A 19086-nucleotide genomic window follows, 5' to 3' on the forward strand; every position below is an offset into this window, starting at 1 on the left:
TAGGAGAACCCGAGTCTTCTGTTTGGCACTTGGATTCTTTACCACTGAGCCACCTGAAAAGCCCGTTTGACACTTTACAAATGTATTGACTCATTTAGTACTCCCAATATCCTTCTGCAGCTGGGCTCTAATTCCAATTTTACAGGTGAGGTAACTGAAATGCTTCTGTATGGTATTAAAATGGACTAATATAGCCAGATAATCCCTAGGCAGAAAAGAAAAAACAGAAAAGAAACAGAGCCTCCCAGTTTAGATTGGGGTGTGGCATTTATTTTAACTCATGAACTCTTCTATTGCACCTTCTGTATGCTAGGCACTATTCTAAGGACTTTACAAATAATACATTTTTAACACAGTAAAAAATGGTTTATTCATTTATTTTGGTTGCACTGGGTCTTTGTTGCTGCACGTGGGCTTTCTCCTGATTGCAGTGTGGGTTTCTCACTGTGCTGGCTTCTCTTGTTGCAGAGCACAGGGTCTAGGCACTTGGGCTTCAGTAGTTATGATGCATGGGTTTAATTGCCCATGTGGAATTTTCCCGGACCAGGGATTGAACCTGTGTCCCTTGCACTGGTAGGCAGATTCTTATCCATTGTACCACCAACGAAGCCCCAAATAAAACATTTTTCATCATCATCATAATCCTATGAGAAGGGTAATTCTATTACCTTCCCCATTTTATAGTTGAAAGAATTGAGCCCCAAAGAGGTTAAGCTGTATAAATAAAGTCACACAGCCAGCGAGAGGCAGGGACAGGATTAGAACTAGGCAGTCCCAGTTCTCAACCTCAACCCATGTGGCCGCTCTTGCCACCACATAACCAAAGTGCAGGAGTTGTGCTGGTACATTTATGTGGTGGTGGTGGATTAGTCGCTAAGTTGTGTCCAACTCTTCATGCCCCCATGGACTGTAGCCCACAAAGCTCCTCTGTCCATTGGATTTCCCAGGCACGAATACTGGAGTGGGTTGCCATTTCCTTCTCCAGGGGGTCTTCCTGACCCAGGGTTGGAGCCCACATCTCGAACACTGCAGGTGGATTCTTTACCACTGACTCACCAGGGAAGCACATGTATGTGCCAGTTGCTTTCCAAAAGTTCACTTGCAAGCCAGTATTTTCAGTTCTAATATATTTCCCACCAAAACAGTACTGCAAATTGTTTGGTCCTAGGCCAACCTTTTTAAATATTTCAAACTTATTTAACGACATGGCTGATTCATAACAACTATGGCCTCAAGACCAGTGTCCCTCTGGGCAAAGGACGGTGAAGAGGTTTTATCTCCCAACTCGATTTTACTCAGTGACTAGCTGCTGCACAGGGCAGTGAGTGCTGTCTAGAGAAGAACTCTGAGGTTGTCCTTAGCAGACGAGGATCAGTTAATAATGTCTTCCATGAACAGAAATGTAGGAAGAGGGGCCCTGAAGCTGAGCGTTTGCTGTTTCTGCTCTGGGCTCGTTTCACTCTGACACGAAGCTGTAAACTGAGGCTGGCAACCCTGTCTCTGGATGAGTCTCACTGTTGAGTCCTGAGGAGTCCGGGAGGTGGACATGGCAGGGATCCTGAGAACCAAAGGGGGAGGCAGAAACTGCTCGAGGCTTCCAATGATGGCAGGGGTGGAGGGTGAGATCAGCGGCCAGGACTCCTCTGATGGGGTGACAACAGCTGTTTAGAATCACGGGTAACTTGCAAGTTGAGAATCTGTGTGTCCGTCATGCTGGCCTGGCCCTTACCCACACATGCAAACATCTCCCCCACCATCTCCACCAGCAAGCCTAATGGAGGCAAGTTTCTGTCTACTCTCATGGCACTTATTTCAAGAAGTTGTCACAATGGTTAAATGATTCATCCCAGGTCACACAGTGAGATCAGTCATGAGCTATATATAAAAGCAATGTCAGAGTAGAATGAAAATAAGTACATAGAGCCCAGCAAGAAGATCCCACAAACCACCAGCTTACGTACAGGACTGGTAAACTAGGGTTTGGGATGGGTGGATCCTTGCTCATATTGCTGAGGTTTTCAGAGAGGCACAGAAGAATGTGAAATAGACTTTGCATGTGGTTTGCTGACGGCTTATTTCTCAAGATAAACTAGAAAAAAAAAATTTAGATAAAGCTAAAAGTGAGTCCCGGGCTAGGTTGCATTTAAAAGAGTACTGTAGCCCAGCAGGCCTCCAAAATGTCATGTCAGCTTTCAAAGGCATTTCACAGTTGCTGCAACAGCACTGATGGAATAAAGCCAAGCGGCGTTAGAAGCAGCCCAGTCCCCTAGACATCGATAACAATGCCAAGAGCAAAATCAGAAAGGGCCATTGCCTAGCTTGACATCTGGGTCCTACAGCTGCCAAATCATATCCATTAACCATGCCAAAGTCATCCTCGGAGAAATTCCTCATGAGAGGCCCAGTGGCCCAGCAAGCTACAAAATCGCCCAGGATCTGGGCAAGCAATGGGTTCCAGTTCTCCAGCTTCTGCCAGGCAGAAGTTTCGCCGAGTTTCCTCTTGATCAGAGCAGATCACTAGGAAGCGTTCAGTACCTGTCCTCTTGTTCATAAAATGGGCACTCCATCCATAGTGTTTGTGTGCGTGTGTAACAGAGAGAGAGAGGCAAGGAGTGACAGAGAGGGCACCGGAAAGAAATGACAAAATGAACAAAAAACATTTTTTAGGGGATGGGGTCCAGTGGCTGGGGCTCTGGGATTTCACCACCAAGGGTGCGGGTTCGATTGAGCCCTGGTTAGGTAACTAAGATCCCACAAACCTTGAGGCCAAAATAAATAAATAAATGCATTTTTTAACAAGTTGTCCAGAATATGGGGTTAACATGATTAAATGAACTAAAAAGAGAAGTGTGGAGAAAAAGAACACCTTGCTCGATTCCTAATCCCTTGTCCTGGTATGACAGGAGACTGTGGCACAGGGGCTGAAATGCCTCCCAGCAGGAATGATAGTCACACTTTTCCTCTGCTGAGGCAGTGAAAGAAAGCAAAGCTGAAACTCGGCGAAGTTGGCCGAGCCAGGCGAAAGCTTCTCTCCCGCCTGCACATCTGCCTTGGGCTTTTCTTCTTTTCAGATTGTTGCAAGAAAACAGATGGCTGCAGAAGCCTGAATTTTAAATTTATGAATGGAAATTTGAACAGATGTTAGCAATCAAGATGGCATATAAGAATTTTTTTCATACCATGCTTACAGCCCAGCCTCCTTCACATAAATGGGAGGGGAGGTCATAAAAAGGGTAGTTTTTGATCTCAGGACAGCATGGATCCAGCTTGGTGATTATGTGGCACCATAACGGAAATATTGGGAGAACAAAGGGAGAAAACACACATCAGCTCCCCGTATAAATGATAAATATTTATCTACCAAATGATAAAGTGTATCTGGAAGAATACCATTAACCCATCAAGAGCACATTCCGTGTTTTAAGTGGGGGGATGTTCAAGCCCAAGGTCTTAACAAATATCTGTGAACACCTACTTGCTTGGATTCTGTTTAGATTTTTGACGTGATATAGATTGTTTGGTTTGGTTTGGCTTGGCTGAATGTCCCAAACATATGGTGCCTTACTACATTTCAGGGAGGAATTTTGTAAGAGCTAGTAAGAGAGCTGATGATATGGGTGTGTGTCCATTATCCAAGGCTAGGAACGGGCCGAGGTACTCAGGGTGGGAAGCAGCAAAATGGATCGAACCTGATCTAGTCCCTCAACACACTGAGAACTGAAGCATAAGCAGATACGTAACATGAGGCTTGACAAAGGTACAAGCTGAAAGTTGTAGGAGTGAAGAGGGAGGAGTGGGTTGGCTGGGGACTGGATCATGACAGTGGTTCCTGATCTCTCAAGAAAAAGGGAAAAGTCAGGAGCTTGCAGCCATCTGGGAGAAGAGTGTCACCCAGGGCTTGTTAGTAATTGCTGTTGGCCACACTTTCAAAATACGGGGTGGCCATAAAGTATGGAAATGTGAATTGTCGAATGTAATCAGGTAGTAAAATATAATGTCAATAAACCACTTACGTATTCATCTGGATTTTCAGACTTGGCCACCGTGGCTCTCCAGAACTGGCCTAGGTGTGCTCAGGCTGGGAAGCAGCAAAATGAATCACACCTGATCCAGTCCCTCAGTACAATGAAAACTGAAGCCAAAGCAGGCACGTAACATGTGGCCATCACTTCTCGCCACTGCCTTCCAATATGGTTGTCTCTCTATGGTTGTCGAGGACTGCAACAGCTTGTGGCTCAGATAGTAAAGACTCTGCCTGCAACGTGGGAAACCTGGATTCAATCCCTGGGTTGGAAAGATCCCCTGGAGAAGGGAATGACAACCCACTCCAGTATTCTTACCTGGAGAACTCCATGGACAGAGGGGCCTGGTGGGCTACAGTCCATGGGGTCACAGAAGAGTCAGATGTGACTAAAGCATCTTTTTTTTTGGCTCTCCAAAATCCACTACTCTCGCCACTGCCATCTGTGATGGTCGTGTCTTCTTGAGGACTGAAACCGGCTCACTAGTCTTCCCGCTTGTGTTTTTGCCCAGATCCACCACCAGGCTTCCCTGGTGGCTGAGAGGTTAAAACGTCTGTCTGCAATGTGGGAGACCTGGGTTCGATCCCTGGCTTGGGAAGATCCCCTGGAGAAGGAAATGGCAACCCACTCCAGCCTGGAGAATCCCATGGACAGAGGAGCCTGGTGGGCTACAGTCCACGGGGTCGCAAAGAGTCGGACACGACTGAGCGACTTCACTTTCACTTTCATCATCCACAACCAATCTGTTCTCAACACCATAATCGAAGCAATCTGTTTGAAGCAGTGGTTCTCAAAGTGGGGTCCTTGGGACTAGCAGCAGCAGCTGCAGCTGGGAAGTTGTTGGGAATGAGAGTTCTTGAGTTCTCCTCAGCTTTAGAGTCAGAAGTTCTGGAGGCAGCGTCCAGAAATCTGTTTCAACAAGCCCTCCCGCTGATTCTGATGCCTCCTAAGTTTTGAGAATAAATTGTAAGCGTAGGAGAGGTAACGTCGCTCCTTGGTTCAGCTACACGGCCATCCACATATCATCTGGCATGTGGGCCCTTCTCTGACAGCTCATCAATTGTCTCTAACCCACTTGCTCCTTGGCTATACACTAGGTCTTGGCATTTACTGCTCCTTCTGCCTAGAATGTTCCCCAGAGCTCCAGGCCTCCTACCACACCCACCATAGCTCAGTCCCTCCCCTCCTTCTTCTCTGTTCACATGTCACTTTCTTTTTGACATGTTACGTATTTATGGTCTATCTCTTCCCGCTAGAATGTAAGTTACTTGAGAACGGGAACTTTGTTTCATTGGCTCCTGTATTCCCAGGGCTGGACCTGTGTGTCTGGTACATAGTGGGTGCCCAGGAAGCAGTTGGTGAAGGGATGAATAAACGATCCTGAAACGAGGTTCTACCAGAACCATACCAGAAAGTGCATTAAGTGCATTACCTCACCACCTGTGCCCCACCGGATTCCCACAACAGGTCATGCAGTGTATGTTATCATCTTTATTTTACATGTGAAACAGTGAACTGGATGAGAAAAAGAAGAAAAAAAAGAGGAGAGGATGGAGATATGGGGTGATCAGAAAAGGAAATCTTCCCTAACCTCCAAGTTCTGGGTCTGACAGGCAGCCAAACTCATCTACATTTTGCACCATCTTTATCAGTTTTTGTTGCAATTGGTCTGGGCAGAGGAAATGCCAGATTACTCTGGTATTTACCTGAGCAGAATGTAATTAAGAAACAAATAAAGCTCTGCTTTCAACGATCCCAGGACAAGGTTACAAGCAGAATTACTGTTTAGTGTACTGGTATTTTCCTATTGTAAACACAGAAGACAGAGATATTTCCTGAATATTCAGATAATTCTTACTACCTCCCCATGACTTTTTTCAGTTTTAACAACAGTCCATCGTGTATGTTATTAATGACCTGGTAGAAGCAGATACTTTAACATGCTTATTAATGTGCTCAAAAACGAGCACCCTATCAAGCATTATGGGGATTTCCTGCTAAGCATCTGCCGAAAGGAAAATCCAGTCCTGTGACCAGCTCTAGAGCGAATCTGGCAGTGGCTCATCTGCAAAGGACTGTGTGAGTAGGCAGGCCTAGGGCCTTCCTCCCGCTCCACTGTCCACCTGTCCAATGATCTCATCTAGTCCCATGGCTTTAGTACCACCGTCTGCATGCCGCTCACTCCAGCGTCATCAGTCGGGGGCCAGGAAGGAAAAAAGAACCCCTGCGGGGTAACAAAACAGACGGAATTTAATCCAGGGAATTACTGACAAAGACATTGGAAAAGCTGTGCGGGCAAACCGGGGAGAATCAGATAACCCAGAGAATAGCAACAGCAGGAAGCTGTGACCCTCTTGAGGCTGGAGAGACAAGGAGGGCAAAGTGGGGTTTACGAGAGTTTGGGAACAGTGTGGGGGTGGCAGGGGGGTGGTACTCCGAGGAGAGTCAGACCAGTGGAATCCAAACAATAGAGGAGATGCATTAAAGCTGGAGATGCTGCTCAAAGCAAGGAGAGGGGAAAGTACGCTGGCTTTTCCCTTCCTCTTGATCTTTAGCCTTCTGCCAACACTGGTCAGACTTTCTCAGAAGTCAGTTGGCAGGGAAATTTGGGGGACATAGCTTGCATGGGTCACCCCCACTCCAATTTCCATGCAGAGCAGAGCAGGGAAGAGAAGGAAGTGAGTCAGAGTACAAACAGGCAATAATGGACACTGCTGCTAAATTTACATCTCCAGCTCAGACCCCTTCTCTGGGCTCCAGATTCTTACATTCAGTTGTTCACCAGACACTTCCACGTGGGTGTCTAACAGTTCTAACTTAACATGGTCCAAAGAGATCTTGTTTTAACAGCCAATTCCCCCTGATAGTCTCTCCTTCTCAAAATGCGGATCACCCAGCTCAGTCAAAAATATGAGTGACCTCTTATTCCTTTGTTTCCTCTCTGTTCCTTCCAATCTTTTAGCAAAAGCCATTGATTCCACCTCCCCAGTAGTCCCTCTCCAGGCTTCTGAGTCTCCACTATTACCCCCTTAGGCCAAGCCACCATCATTTCTCTGCTAGGTAACGATCATGACCTCTGAACTGGCCATGGTTACCCACCCACCCAGCCTCCGCCCTGTCTCCTTACATCCATTGTCCAGGGTTCAGTTCCTAAAGATCTGGAGGGCAAATGTAAGGAGTTAGGATGTTATCCTCAATAACACAGGAGCCACTGAAGGAAGTGACATAAATAATTTATATCGTAAAGAGACCAGCCTAGATTCTTCACGGGAACTGAAATAGAAGGGACCAAAGGTGGAAGAAAGGAGACTAAGCGGGAGGCAGTTACGCATCTCAGCACTCTTATCCCACCTCTTCTACACCTGTGCACTTGCTCAGGCACCGCTGGCCTTCTCACTGTGCCTCCAACTTGCCGAGCCCCGTCCCTCTGAAAGGCATCCCACAGCCTGGATGTCCATCCTAACGTGAGCACGTTTGGCTCCATATCATTCAGGCCCTACTCTCCTGGAGAGCGTTCCTGACCAGGTGGTAGTGATTACAGCTGTTCGCAAATAGCCCACCTCTGTCCTTAGGGGCACAGAGTGGGACTGTACTTCTCTGCACCTGGGGAGTTGGTTGTGGCCATGTGATTTGCTTTGCCCAATGAAACATGGGTGAAGTGATACACATTGCCACTGAGGGGATGCCCAAGAGCCACTGTGTGTTTCACCATGACTTTTCTTCCGCCACGAGACTGGCAGTGTTCCAGATCATGGCTCCTCCACTGGCCCGAGGCCTGGAGTGAAGATGACGACTGTTCAGAGTCGCTCTCTCTGCCAACCCATGGGCTTGTGGCATGAGCACCAGGTTTCCTGTTTTAAGCTGCTGAGACTTTGAGATGGTGACCACAGCATTCCTAGTCCACCTGGGCTGAAATAAGCCCTCAGTCCCTTACATCAGCCTGTGTCAGGTCCATTGTGGAAATACTACCACCAAGTGATCATTTCTACTTGTTGATTTTATCCATGAATTTTGTTTCTCTTATGCAGCTCTCTCCAAACTCCATGAGAGAAGGATTTCTATTTACCTAGTTCACCACTATACCCCCAGCTTCTAGGAAGGAGCCCAGGACAAGTCACTAGGCAAATATCTGTTGATTAAACCTCCAATGCCTTGCACATAGCATTTGTGGCTTATGTGTGCTATTTTGTTGAGGCAATTGGAATGAATGAGTCTTGCACTCAGCACATCTGAAGCACCAAAGCCTAAAGCTTCACTCTGCTATTTATGGGTTAGGACAGTTGCTCAGGTTACACCCTTCCAGCTAATTCACAGGAAACCAATTTTCCCACAGTCACCACGATTTCTTGGTCAGAAAAAGCTCTGCTAAAGACCATATGCAGCAGATAAACAAAAAGGAATGAAATCCTAGAACCATAAATAAGAGTGAAGTTGCCCAGAGTTAGGAGACAGAGTGGAACAAAATTCATTCTGATTCTGTTTTATCAATTCTATATGGCCGAAACGTTACTTTGCCAACAAAGGTCCCTCTAGTCAAAGCTATGGTTTTTCCAGTAGTCATGTATGGATGTGAGAGTTGGACGATAAAGAAAGCTGAACGCTGAAGAATTGATGCTTTTGAATTGTGGTGTTGGAGAAGACTCTTGAAAGTCCCATGGACTGCAAGGAGATCAAACCAGTCAATTCTTAAGGAAATCAATTCTGAATATTCATTGGAAGGACTAACGCTTAAGCTGAAACTTCAATTCTTTGGCCATCTGATGCGAAGAACTGACTCATTGGAAAAGACCCTGATGCTGGGAAAGATTGAGGGCAGGAGCAGAAGGGGCCGACAGAGGATGAGATGGTTGGATGGCCTCAATGGACATGAGTTTGAGCAAGCTCTGGAAGTTGGTAAAAGACAGGGAAGACTGACGTGCTGCAGTCCATGGGGTCGCAAAGAGATGGACATGACTAAGTGACTCAACCGATAATGGCAGATAGCTGTTTTATCCTTTTTCAAGTTTCCAATGCCAACTAAGTCTAATTCCCCAGAAATGAACAAACCTCTGATTTCACTACGGTCATAAAATATTCAGTTCAGTTCAGTTCAGTCGCTCAGCCGTGTCCGACTCTTTGCAACCCCATGAATCGCAGCACGCCAGGCCTCCCTGTCCATCACCATCTCCCAGAGTTCACTCAGACTCATGTCCATCGAGTTCATGATGCTATCCAGCCATCTCATCCTCTGTCGTCCCCTTCTCCTCCTGCCCCCAATCCCTCCCAGCATCAGAGTCTTTTCCAGTGAGTCAACTCTTCGCATGAGGTGTCCAAAGTACTGGAGTTTCAGCTTCAGCATCATTCCTTCCAAAAAAATCCCAGGGCTGATCTCCTTCAGAATGGACTGATTGGATCTCTTTGGGCATTGAAGAAAACCTTAGTGATTACTTAGATAAATCTATTTATCAGCTGGCTTGATTTATTTTAATTGGAAACCTCTGAGGGTCTCACTGTTGTCTGCCAGAGGCTTAGAATTTAAAAAACTCAAGTTAGAGGTCGTTTTCTTAGTCATTGCCTTTTAAAACCAAATACATTTTAATACACTTTTCCAAGCATTTCATTATATAATTATAATAAAGCTGTAAAGAATATCCTTACTGTAAAATTAGGGCTTCCCTGATAGCTCAACAGTAAAGAATCTGCCTGCAATGCAGGAGATGTGGGTTCCATCTCTGGGTCAGGAAGATCCCCTGGAGAAGGAAATGGCAACCCACTCCAGTATTCTTGCCTGAAAAATCCCCATGGACAGAGGAGCCTGGCAGGCTACAATCCAAAGGGTTGCAGAGTCAGACACAACTGAGCACACATGTAGGATTATAAAATTAATCCTGCAATATTTTTTGTTTTGTATTTTTGCTCCTCACTTAAAAATTTTCCTTACGGTTTCAAAATATCTGAGATATTGAAGAAATAAATTCCTAAAAACTACAAAGTTACTGTACCCTTTAGTTTTTTAGGGCAACCAAGGTAAATTAACTTTGTTCTCCTTATTTAGCTGTCTCCTAGACCCTAGACAAACAGGCTATATTCTTAATAAGGAAGTGTATATTGTCTTTTACTTGCAAAAAAAAAATTACCAAAATATAATTCCTTAAACATCTGAGCTGAAAGTATTAAGTTTCATGTTAATAGATGGTAATTTCTATAATCTTGTCTAACCTAAATTCAACTTTATTAACAATGTCCTAATCCTGAAGTTCAGGTACTAGGCAGTTGCAGGTGAAACTTTTTTAAAAATGAGCTCATACCATTACCCACATATGCTCCAAATGGGACAGTTTGAATACTGCAAGCTTCTCAAAGAAAGCCATATTCACACACAGGAAATCATTTAGATGTGGTTAAGGAAACAGGAAATTTTCACATTGGCTTTAATATTTATATTTTACCAAAATTTTCCTGGACTTGGTAATCATTACTAACAGTTTTCATAGTAGTATTTACTGAATCTTAAAAAAACCAAAAAACAAAAACTGAGCAGAAAACGTAGAGTTGAAGAAAACTGGATGTCAGTCTATACAATGATTTTTTACTTTCAGCATGACAGACTTTATTTTGGCACTTTAACAAATATTTTGCTTTACAGCAGTGACAAAATATTTGCCAGAAATTCCCTTTTCCTGACATGAATATTCCAAGCAGTTAATATTCTACAAACTGAACTTTGCTATGCTTTGCACAGTTAGAGGTATACCCACTACACTCATAACCTCCATAACCGAGGGACATTGTGCAGCTTTAGAAAGTGCTATCACTTCCTTTTAATCACTCTGCAGTAGACTGATTCTGTAAGTGATGGGACAGGACTTTGAGAATTAAGGCCATTAAGAATTTAAGTAAACACTGTTCTGAGTGCTGCATCAATTTTTTTTTTTTTTTTTTTTTTGAGTTCTGTGGCAATTCCAGGGAATGTTCTCCAAATGAAGCAAGTATTCATACTTCGTTAAAAGCAAATTATATGTTGGAAAGGTTGCTATTTTTGCTGTCTTCTTCCAACTTTGGCAGCTCACACTTTAAAACAAAATTGGTGGTAAAACAGAAAAAGGAAATGTTCAGTTAGAAGGAAGTCCCCAGCCAGGGCACCAGGGTACCCTCCCATTTCCATCTCTTCCTTAGGCATCACTGCTCTCTGGCAACCTCATTCCTAAGCAGTGAAGCCCTCCTTTTAACACCTAGAACCTCCCTGAGGGACTCTTCTTCCCCATAGTGTGAACTATGGTATTCCATCTATTACTTCTTCGGTTAAACTTCAGGAGAGATTCGGAGCACAGTTTCAAAGGTAAAACAATCCAGAGGACTAAACCATAGATACTGACATCAGGAAAGCCCTCTTTAGTTCTTTGGAAATTATAGTCCTAAAAGTTATTTGCCAGAGCAGGTATCCATCTCAATATTGCCATCAGCTATCTCTATAGAGGTTGTGAAACTCACAATTCCCTCCCTGGCAGCCTTCCAATATCTACATCCAAACACACACAGGATGATACATTCAGATTTCCTCTGGCCAATTCAGAAGCGAATCTGATAATACACAGCCTCATCAAATGAGCTCTTTGGTTTTGATTTACAGACACTGTGGAACACTCAGAAATCAAACCCACAACATCCTTGAGAGCAGACGGTCGTTAGCAAAGGGGAAGTGTACATTTGATCGAAAATGTACAAAATTTATAACAGTGACATTTTCAATATTAGGCCACATGATTTATTCAGTAGTTTTTATATTCCCAAATTACAATTTACGTCTATTTGTAAGACTACAAAAGTTACCATTAGAATTGTCTGTGCTTATAAAATACCAACTTTTTTTTTAACTGTTATATATACTCATTAACACCAGTCTGCAACGAGTTACATAGAATCATAGGCACTTCAAAGGCTTAAAAAGACGTTTACAACTTAAATGCATTTGTAAGAACAAAAACTGATTTTTTCCTTAAGTCCCTACTCGTACCTTCAAATCGCAAGAAATTAGCAAATACAGTGGCCAAAGGAATCTGCAGCAACTTCTCAAAATACTGTTAGCATCTTTGGGTTTACTGAGGCTTGTCAGTAACTCACATCAAATCCTCTCAAAAGAAGATCTGAATGGATAGACATGACTAAACAGTTTTGTGGTGATAATCCAATTTTACACATTAATTTGCTGTTGCAAATCTGCCTGAAGCTACAGGTAATGAAAAATAAAGCAAGTGTAAAATGGATAGTCTGACACTTAAAAATTTATACAAAGTGGAGGTTAAAGTTTACATATTTGAAAATCACATATACACTAAATTACCATTATCTGAATTACCCAAAGACAAATTGCACCGTAACAGCTACAAAAGGCATAGAGTTTTGTTTCGTTTTCAAGGGCGAGCAGAGTAGAGGGGAACAACAGATAAATTAACAAAGTAAGACCAACTTGATAAGGTCACTCTGAGACATGCTGACACAAATGAAATAGCTTTCATCTTCGAACCATCGGATAAAAACACTCTTTTCATATTTGCGCATAGAAATTTAAACTGATTCCATGTACATTGAGCATTTTTATAACATAATATTTTGCCACTGCTATTCACAGAACACTGCAGATGTTAAGTTTGAATTTTATGTTGTTCTAAAGAAATACATGAAAAGATTTAAATACAATGGGATTTTTATCATTAAAGTGCCAGAATGGCTCTTTAATGAAAAAAACAAACAAACAAAAAACAAAGATCTTCATTATTCTATGCAAAAGCTTTATTTTTAAAAGTTCAGTGATCTCATAAATAGAGACACTAAATGGGAGTTTTCACGCATAAAACTCCTTAGTAGGTGCCTTCTGATAAGCAGCACTGGATGGTTTGCGTTCTCCAAGGTCATAACTTCCTTCATCCTTCTTTCTCATGCGATACACCAACAGCAGGATAAGGAAAATTGCAAAGAGAAAGCCGATAACTCCGCCAGCAATGACAGCTGAAACACACCAAAAGGAAGATTACTTATAGAAGAGATTCAAGGATGGTAGAAATTAGCTTTGTTAAGGCCAATTTATCGACACTTTCATAAAAAGCTTAATTTGAAAACCCCAAAACTAAAAAAAAACTGGATTCAGTGAAGCAACCAGGTAATTAAGCAAAGCTGACATTCTTCAAGAGGTATAATACTTCCTTTGATTAGTATTAATAATATCACCCAAAAGCCTCAATAAGAAAAAATCTGGCTGTGACCTCAACTAGTTCCATACATTAAAACTCTTAAGCCTTTTCAGCATTCACATTTTTGTAATCTAATCTTCTAATTGCTTTTTCAATGAAAACACAAAACATGATATAACTGACTTAAATTTCGCAAAGGGAACTGTGAAAAAAAGCATGCAAATTTCCTTTGTCATTTTGGATTTGGGACTTTCCTCTCAAGGATCAAGTGTTCTACAAAGGTAGAGGTCAGATCTGTGGTTGCTAAGGGAGGGGTGCGGGTGGGGGAGGGCTAGAATGGGAGCTTGGGATTAGCAGATGTAAACTATTATATCTATAACTGAATCACTTTGCTGTACATCAGAAACTAACACAACGTTGTAAATCAAATAGACTTCAATAAAATAAAAATTTTTAAAAAGGACTGTGTTGTAATATCTTGCAAATCTTCCCCTTTAAAATCAAAGGTTAATACTTTATTTATGATTAGAGACAACATCCTTCTGTGCCGTAGACACTGTATCAACGGCCCTCTCCATAAAGAACCTTCTCATCTCTTAAATTTATCTTGAGATCAGGAGGTCTTGTATCAAGCCTGACCGAGCTTCACATTCTGCCATACTTGACACCCAGTTGTTCTAGACCAATTTAGGCCTTAACTTTCTTCTTGCCTCTCCCCACCCCAACTCAAATGGCAGGCCAAGGGGTAGGTTGAGAGAGCTGACAGAAAACAGAGACAACCTCTGCCTAACCCTTGCCTCACTCGCTCTGAAATGAGACAGGCGCTCAAGATGGTTTTCAGTAGTAAGGTAACATCCGGCAAACTCCGCTGATACTTCTGAACATCACTCAGACAAACAGAAGCCTATTTAAGGACCCTCCACCGGGCTACTGACCTGCCAGGACTTCTGTTCGTTTAAACAGATTGTCTGAGTGCTTCTCAGTATATACATTTGTATCCTCTTCAGCTGGGTCCATTTTCCTTTCTGAGTCAGGGAGGTGAACTTTTTCCTTATCAATTTCTTCAGGTGACTGGTATAGGCAAAAAAAAAAAAGGAAAGAAAAGGAAGATTATAAAAATCTTTTAATGTGCTGGAAGAAAGAAATAGTAAGTACTTTCCCAAGTTTTTTTTTTTTTTTTCAAACACTGGGTTTATAAAATAAATGAAATAATCCCTTTGTGTGATGTGTATACCAATGGGTGAGTCCTATGGTGGACCTGCATTGTTCATGGTTTTATACAACACCCATCACATGTATAGGCAAGATGGACAACTTACGGAGTTTTGCAATAACCCTAATGGCATGGTTATTCTCTAAGCTGACATTTCACAAGGATCTCTAGCCTTCTTACCACTCTTCAGTCTTCCGGCCACCATCCCCTTCTGGCTGCTCCAACCCAACAACATTACCCAATTCAACTCACTCCTTCATCACCTTTCTGCGACCTGGGGTACTGCGATGGCAGCTTCCCTGCAGGCATTCTCCCTGAGTGTTCTCCCAGGGCTCTGCCTGCTCTGTGGGGCACAGCCAACAGGCTTCATCTGTAATGATCCTCACTATTTATTCACTCTTACACCTTCACCACACCCTGGATTAGAATCTAGACTTCAGGGGGGCCTGGGTTCTGTAAAGAGCTCCTGTGTGGCCCTGATCCACTATTTTTCTGGGCCTCACTTTTTCTATCTGTCCAGTGAAGGGCATTCTCAGTTTCTTGAGTATTCTCCAGTTCTCACCATCTCACCTCCAGGCAGCATTATTCCTACCCACCAGCACCCTACAGGACCCTCATCCTTGGCTGTACCATCATAACAGATTGACCCCCTCCCCATTTTCATCAATAGGAACTACTATTCTCTTGGGCCCCAAAAGTTATTTTGGCACATTTCAAGTTATATCTTTTGGTATGTCACAGTCCTTTCAATGGGCTTGCCTGGTGGTGGCTCAGATGGTAAAAAATCTGCCTGCCATGTGGGAGACCTGGATTCAATCCCTGGGTTGGGAAGATCTCCTGAAAGAGGGCAAGGCAACGTACTCCAGTATTCCTGCCTGAAGAATTCCATGGACACAGGAGCCTGCCTGGCTACAGTCCACAGGGTCGCAAAGAGGTAGACATGACTAAGTGATACCTCATATATCATATATATATGTGTGTGTATATGTGTATATATAGATAGATAGATAGATAGATATAGATATATATAGATATAGTCCTTTCAATTTGCCTTTCACCATTCCTTCAAATTCAGTGTCTTCCATGGATTCTCATTCCTGAGGCCTTATCTAGGTCTTTACCACATCATACCCAACAGCATGCGTTGGGTGGCTTCCAATCCATCTCCCAAGGCCACTGCTTAATCTCCAGTAGGAAGCCCTGAAAAGCCATCTCTATTACCACTTACTTACCAAAACTGATTCCTAACATCTGTGCCTTGGTTCATATACTTCTAACTCCAATACAAAATTTTCATTTCTTTCATTGTCCATTTGTCCTTCACAAAGCCCTGATCTTCCAGCTCTCAAAAACCCCTGAACACTTTATAGCCCTTTATACCATCACATAAATCATCTGTTGGCTTTCTAACCTTCAGCACCAATGTTGGCCATTGTGTACAAATGACCTAAGATTACAATGAAATCTGAAATCACCTGAAAAATTAAAGAAAAAAAAACATATATATATAAAAGACCACCACTAGAGACTGTTTCATTGTTCTGGACTGAGTAAAACTGGCACTGCTTATTGTTGGTACTTATTTAAAGTTCTCCAGATAATTCTACAGTTTGAGAACCACTGAATTAGATAAGCACAGTTCAAATGAGTTGTTTCTTCTCTATCAGGCTCAAGTTCTTGTTGGCCAACACTACTGACGAAAAACACTGTCAAATTCCACTGGTCTCGTACTGTAGACAAAAATATTTTTTAGCTTTACTACTCTTCCTAAGAGCAGCCAACCATCTTCATTAGGATTCTAAGCTGCGGCCCAGTTAAATGCCTGATGGCTTTTTGAAGGCCAGCATTCATCCAATACGGCCACTAGCTACTTAGCCTAGAGGGTTAAAAAGCATAGGGACCTCACCTTTCTGGGGTGCCTTAAGGTCATCAGTGTTTCCAAGAAGGATCACTAGGTGTATCCATCTGAGCTCCAGGTCAGTGGGCCTTGCCTCAGTGGACAGAGCACTAGACTGGTTTCCACTGAAGATGACGTATAATAAAGCACGATAAAGAATGCCTGTCTCATTTTCCTAAGCCACACGAAAACCCTGTACTGACTTAACCCTCAACCTGCCATGACTTACAAAAAGCAGAGGCTACAGGAAAATGATCATTTCACTGCCATACAACATGCACTCCAAATTTCACTATTCTCTACATTATTGTGTGGAGAATGCAATGGCACCCTGCTCCAGTACTCTTGCCTGGAAAATCCCATGGATGGAGGAGCCGGGTAGGCTGCGGTCCATGGGGTCATGAAGAGTCGGACACGACTTCACTTTCACTTTCACATTTCACTTTCATGCATTGGAGAAGGCAATGGCAACCCACTCCAGTATTCTTGCCTGGAGAATCCCAGGGACAGGGAAGCCTGGTGGGCTGCTGTCCATGGGATCGCACAGAGTCGGACACGACTGAAGCAACTTAGCAGCAGCAGCGACATTATTGTGAGAGAAGAAAATAAGGTCTCCCCTGGCTTTCCTGTACCGAGGGAAAGCAAAGAGAAAAGCTCATTGACAGTATTCTGCCTCAATTCCTCCATTCTTCTCATGGAAAGCCCATCGTTAATTGGATGCCTGGTAGAAGGACAGACAACTCAATAGATGAGAAAATGAATTATCTGGATTCTCATCTAGGAGACTTTTCACTGCTCATTAGCAGTTAAGGGAGCGTTAGGAAAGGGAAGAGAAAACTCAAGGAGGTTGATACCCAGGCTTGTGATGAGGGAAAGAAGAAGTGAGTTCTGGTGGTGAATGAGGTGAAGGTAAGTAGCTACTGTGACATTAGAGATGGAATTTAATTCATCCATGTTATCTTTGTCTCATTTATATGACAGATCACATGAGTTCCCCTCAGGTCTTTTCAGTCCCTAAAATCCTTTGAGAGAGTTAACATTTCCATTTTACTCAGCTTCTGATCCAACAGCCAGGAATGAGCCTGCATTTCAGGGGGTCTGCAGGTTGGGGGACAGGAGGTCTCCACAGAACTGGGGCTACCACACTACTCACAGGAATGAGTGCACAAGCTTCTAAGTGCTCTGGATGGAACAGTTACTCTTTAAATTTACAAGTTTCACTGTATGAAAGGAAGAGTTTGACTAATAAGAATACTTTCTATAGTACAGAACTAATCTGAAATTCTTGGACTCTCATATACATGTGCAAAGTGAAATTATGAAAAGGCAGCATAGATGATTAGATGAGGTCAATTAAAGATCTGTCATAACTATGTCTGGTTCTTTGGATACCATGAAAATGTAACGGAGTAAAAGGTTACGAGCAATGCTCTGCTTGAACAGATACCTGTATTCTTTTTATTTTAGTCACATAAATTTACAACAAACTGGACAGAATATCTATAACAGTGACATCAATGCCACTGTGACGCCCCCAATCAAAAGCAAAGTCTGTATTAATGGTATCCGAAAGGCAATGTTTAATTTAACTGTGCCATGTAATTACAAAATAGAAAATTTAATCACTAATATTATCATTATCATGATAAGTACTGCAAAAAGTGTTCGACACAATGAGTAGCACTCAATAAATCTCCCACAAATGGATGAACTTTTATTATTACTACATCAAAAACAAACGATACCAAGAACACATTAAAATGTTTTGGGGTCCTTCATTTCTGAGCTCATTTGCCAAACAGCTATCTTTTTTATTTCAATCTAACACAATTACTCCCTTAAAGTCAATTTTTTAAAACTTACATCAATTTTCAACCTATTGTTGTCAACTGACCACACAGCTCTATGTCAAATAAGGTTTTCCTGAAGATAAAAACTCTACCACAAGAAGCCAAAACTGAGTTTCTTGTCTCAAGCTGCTGCTGCTGCTAAGTCACTTCAGTCGTGTCCGACTCTATGCTACCCCATAGACAGCAGCCCACCAGGCTCCGCTGTCCCTGGGATTCTCCAGGCAAGAACACTGGAGTGGGTTGCCATTTCCTTCTCCAATATATGAAAGTGAAAAGTGAAAGTGAAGTCGGTCAGTCATGTCCGACTCTTCCCGATCCCATGGACTGCAGCCTACCAGGCTCCTCCGTCCATGGGATTTTCCAGGCAAGAGTACTGGAGTGGGGTGCCATTGCCTTCTCCGTGTCTCAAGCTAGTGAGTCCTAATGGTTCCTGACCTCAGGGGATTCAGTCACGACAACTGGTCACATATACGTGCAGTGGAGTCAGACGCATCTTTCAGCGGCCACCCCGGATGACCTACCCTCAGCTGCACCTGTTGCTTTTCACTTCTCTTCTCCCTTTTTCTTTTCATTCATTCTACAGAATCCATTTCTGGAGCAGCTACCATGCAGGGAGCCAGATGGGTCTGCCTCACGGCTCACAGCTCCTCCTTCTAGTGCCTGGCCTGTGGAGTTCGTCTACCGCTAACGGAAACAGGCCCTTCTCCACCCAACAGAGGGCACTCCAGGCTGGAGAGGACTGTCCTGGCTGCTCCACATCTGAAGAAACCTAGCCAGCCCTGTTCCTCCCCAGCCTATGTGCTTGTGTGGGGAGTGGCGTGGGCAGGAGGTTAGCGGGGGAAGGGAAGAACAAGTGCACTGTGGGAAGGGGAAGAAGTGCACTGTGGGAAGGGGAAGAAGTGCACTGTGGGAAGGGGAAGAACAAGTGCAATGTGGG

At 43.3% G+C, this 19086-nt stretch overlaps 1 protein-coding gene across 2 annotated transcripts in view; it reads right to left on the reverse strand.

Annotated features, from left to right (window-relative positions):
* Positions 1–10583: 10583 nt before the first annotated feature.
* SDC2 (syndecan 2) overlaps positions 10584–19086 on the reverse strand; it is a 121296-nt gene continuing 112793 nt past the window's right edge. For both annotated transcript variants that reach the window (XM_052651964.1, XM_052651965.1), the window contains 2 exons: positions 14125–14260; positions 10584–13007 (listed from right to left, as the gene is read on the reverse strand). In XM_052651964.1, the coding sequence (XP_052507924.1) occupies positions 12844–13007; positions 14125–14260 (300 nt within the window). In that variant the 3' untranslated portion in view covers positions 10584–12843. The remainder of the gene's footprint in view (positions 13008–14124; positions 14261–19086) is intronic.

This window comes from Budorcas taxicolor, chromosome 14 (genome assembly GCF_023091745.1).
Source record: "Budorcas taxicolor isolate Tak-1 chromosome 14, Takin1.1, whole genome shotgun sequence".
NCBI classification, from domain to species: domain Eukaryota; kingdom Metazoa; phylum Chordata; class Mammalia; order Artiodactyla; family Bovidae; genus Budorcas; species Budorcas taxicolor.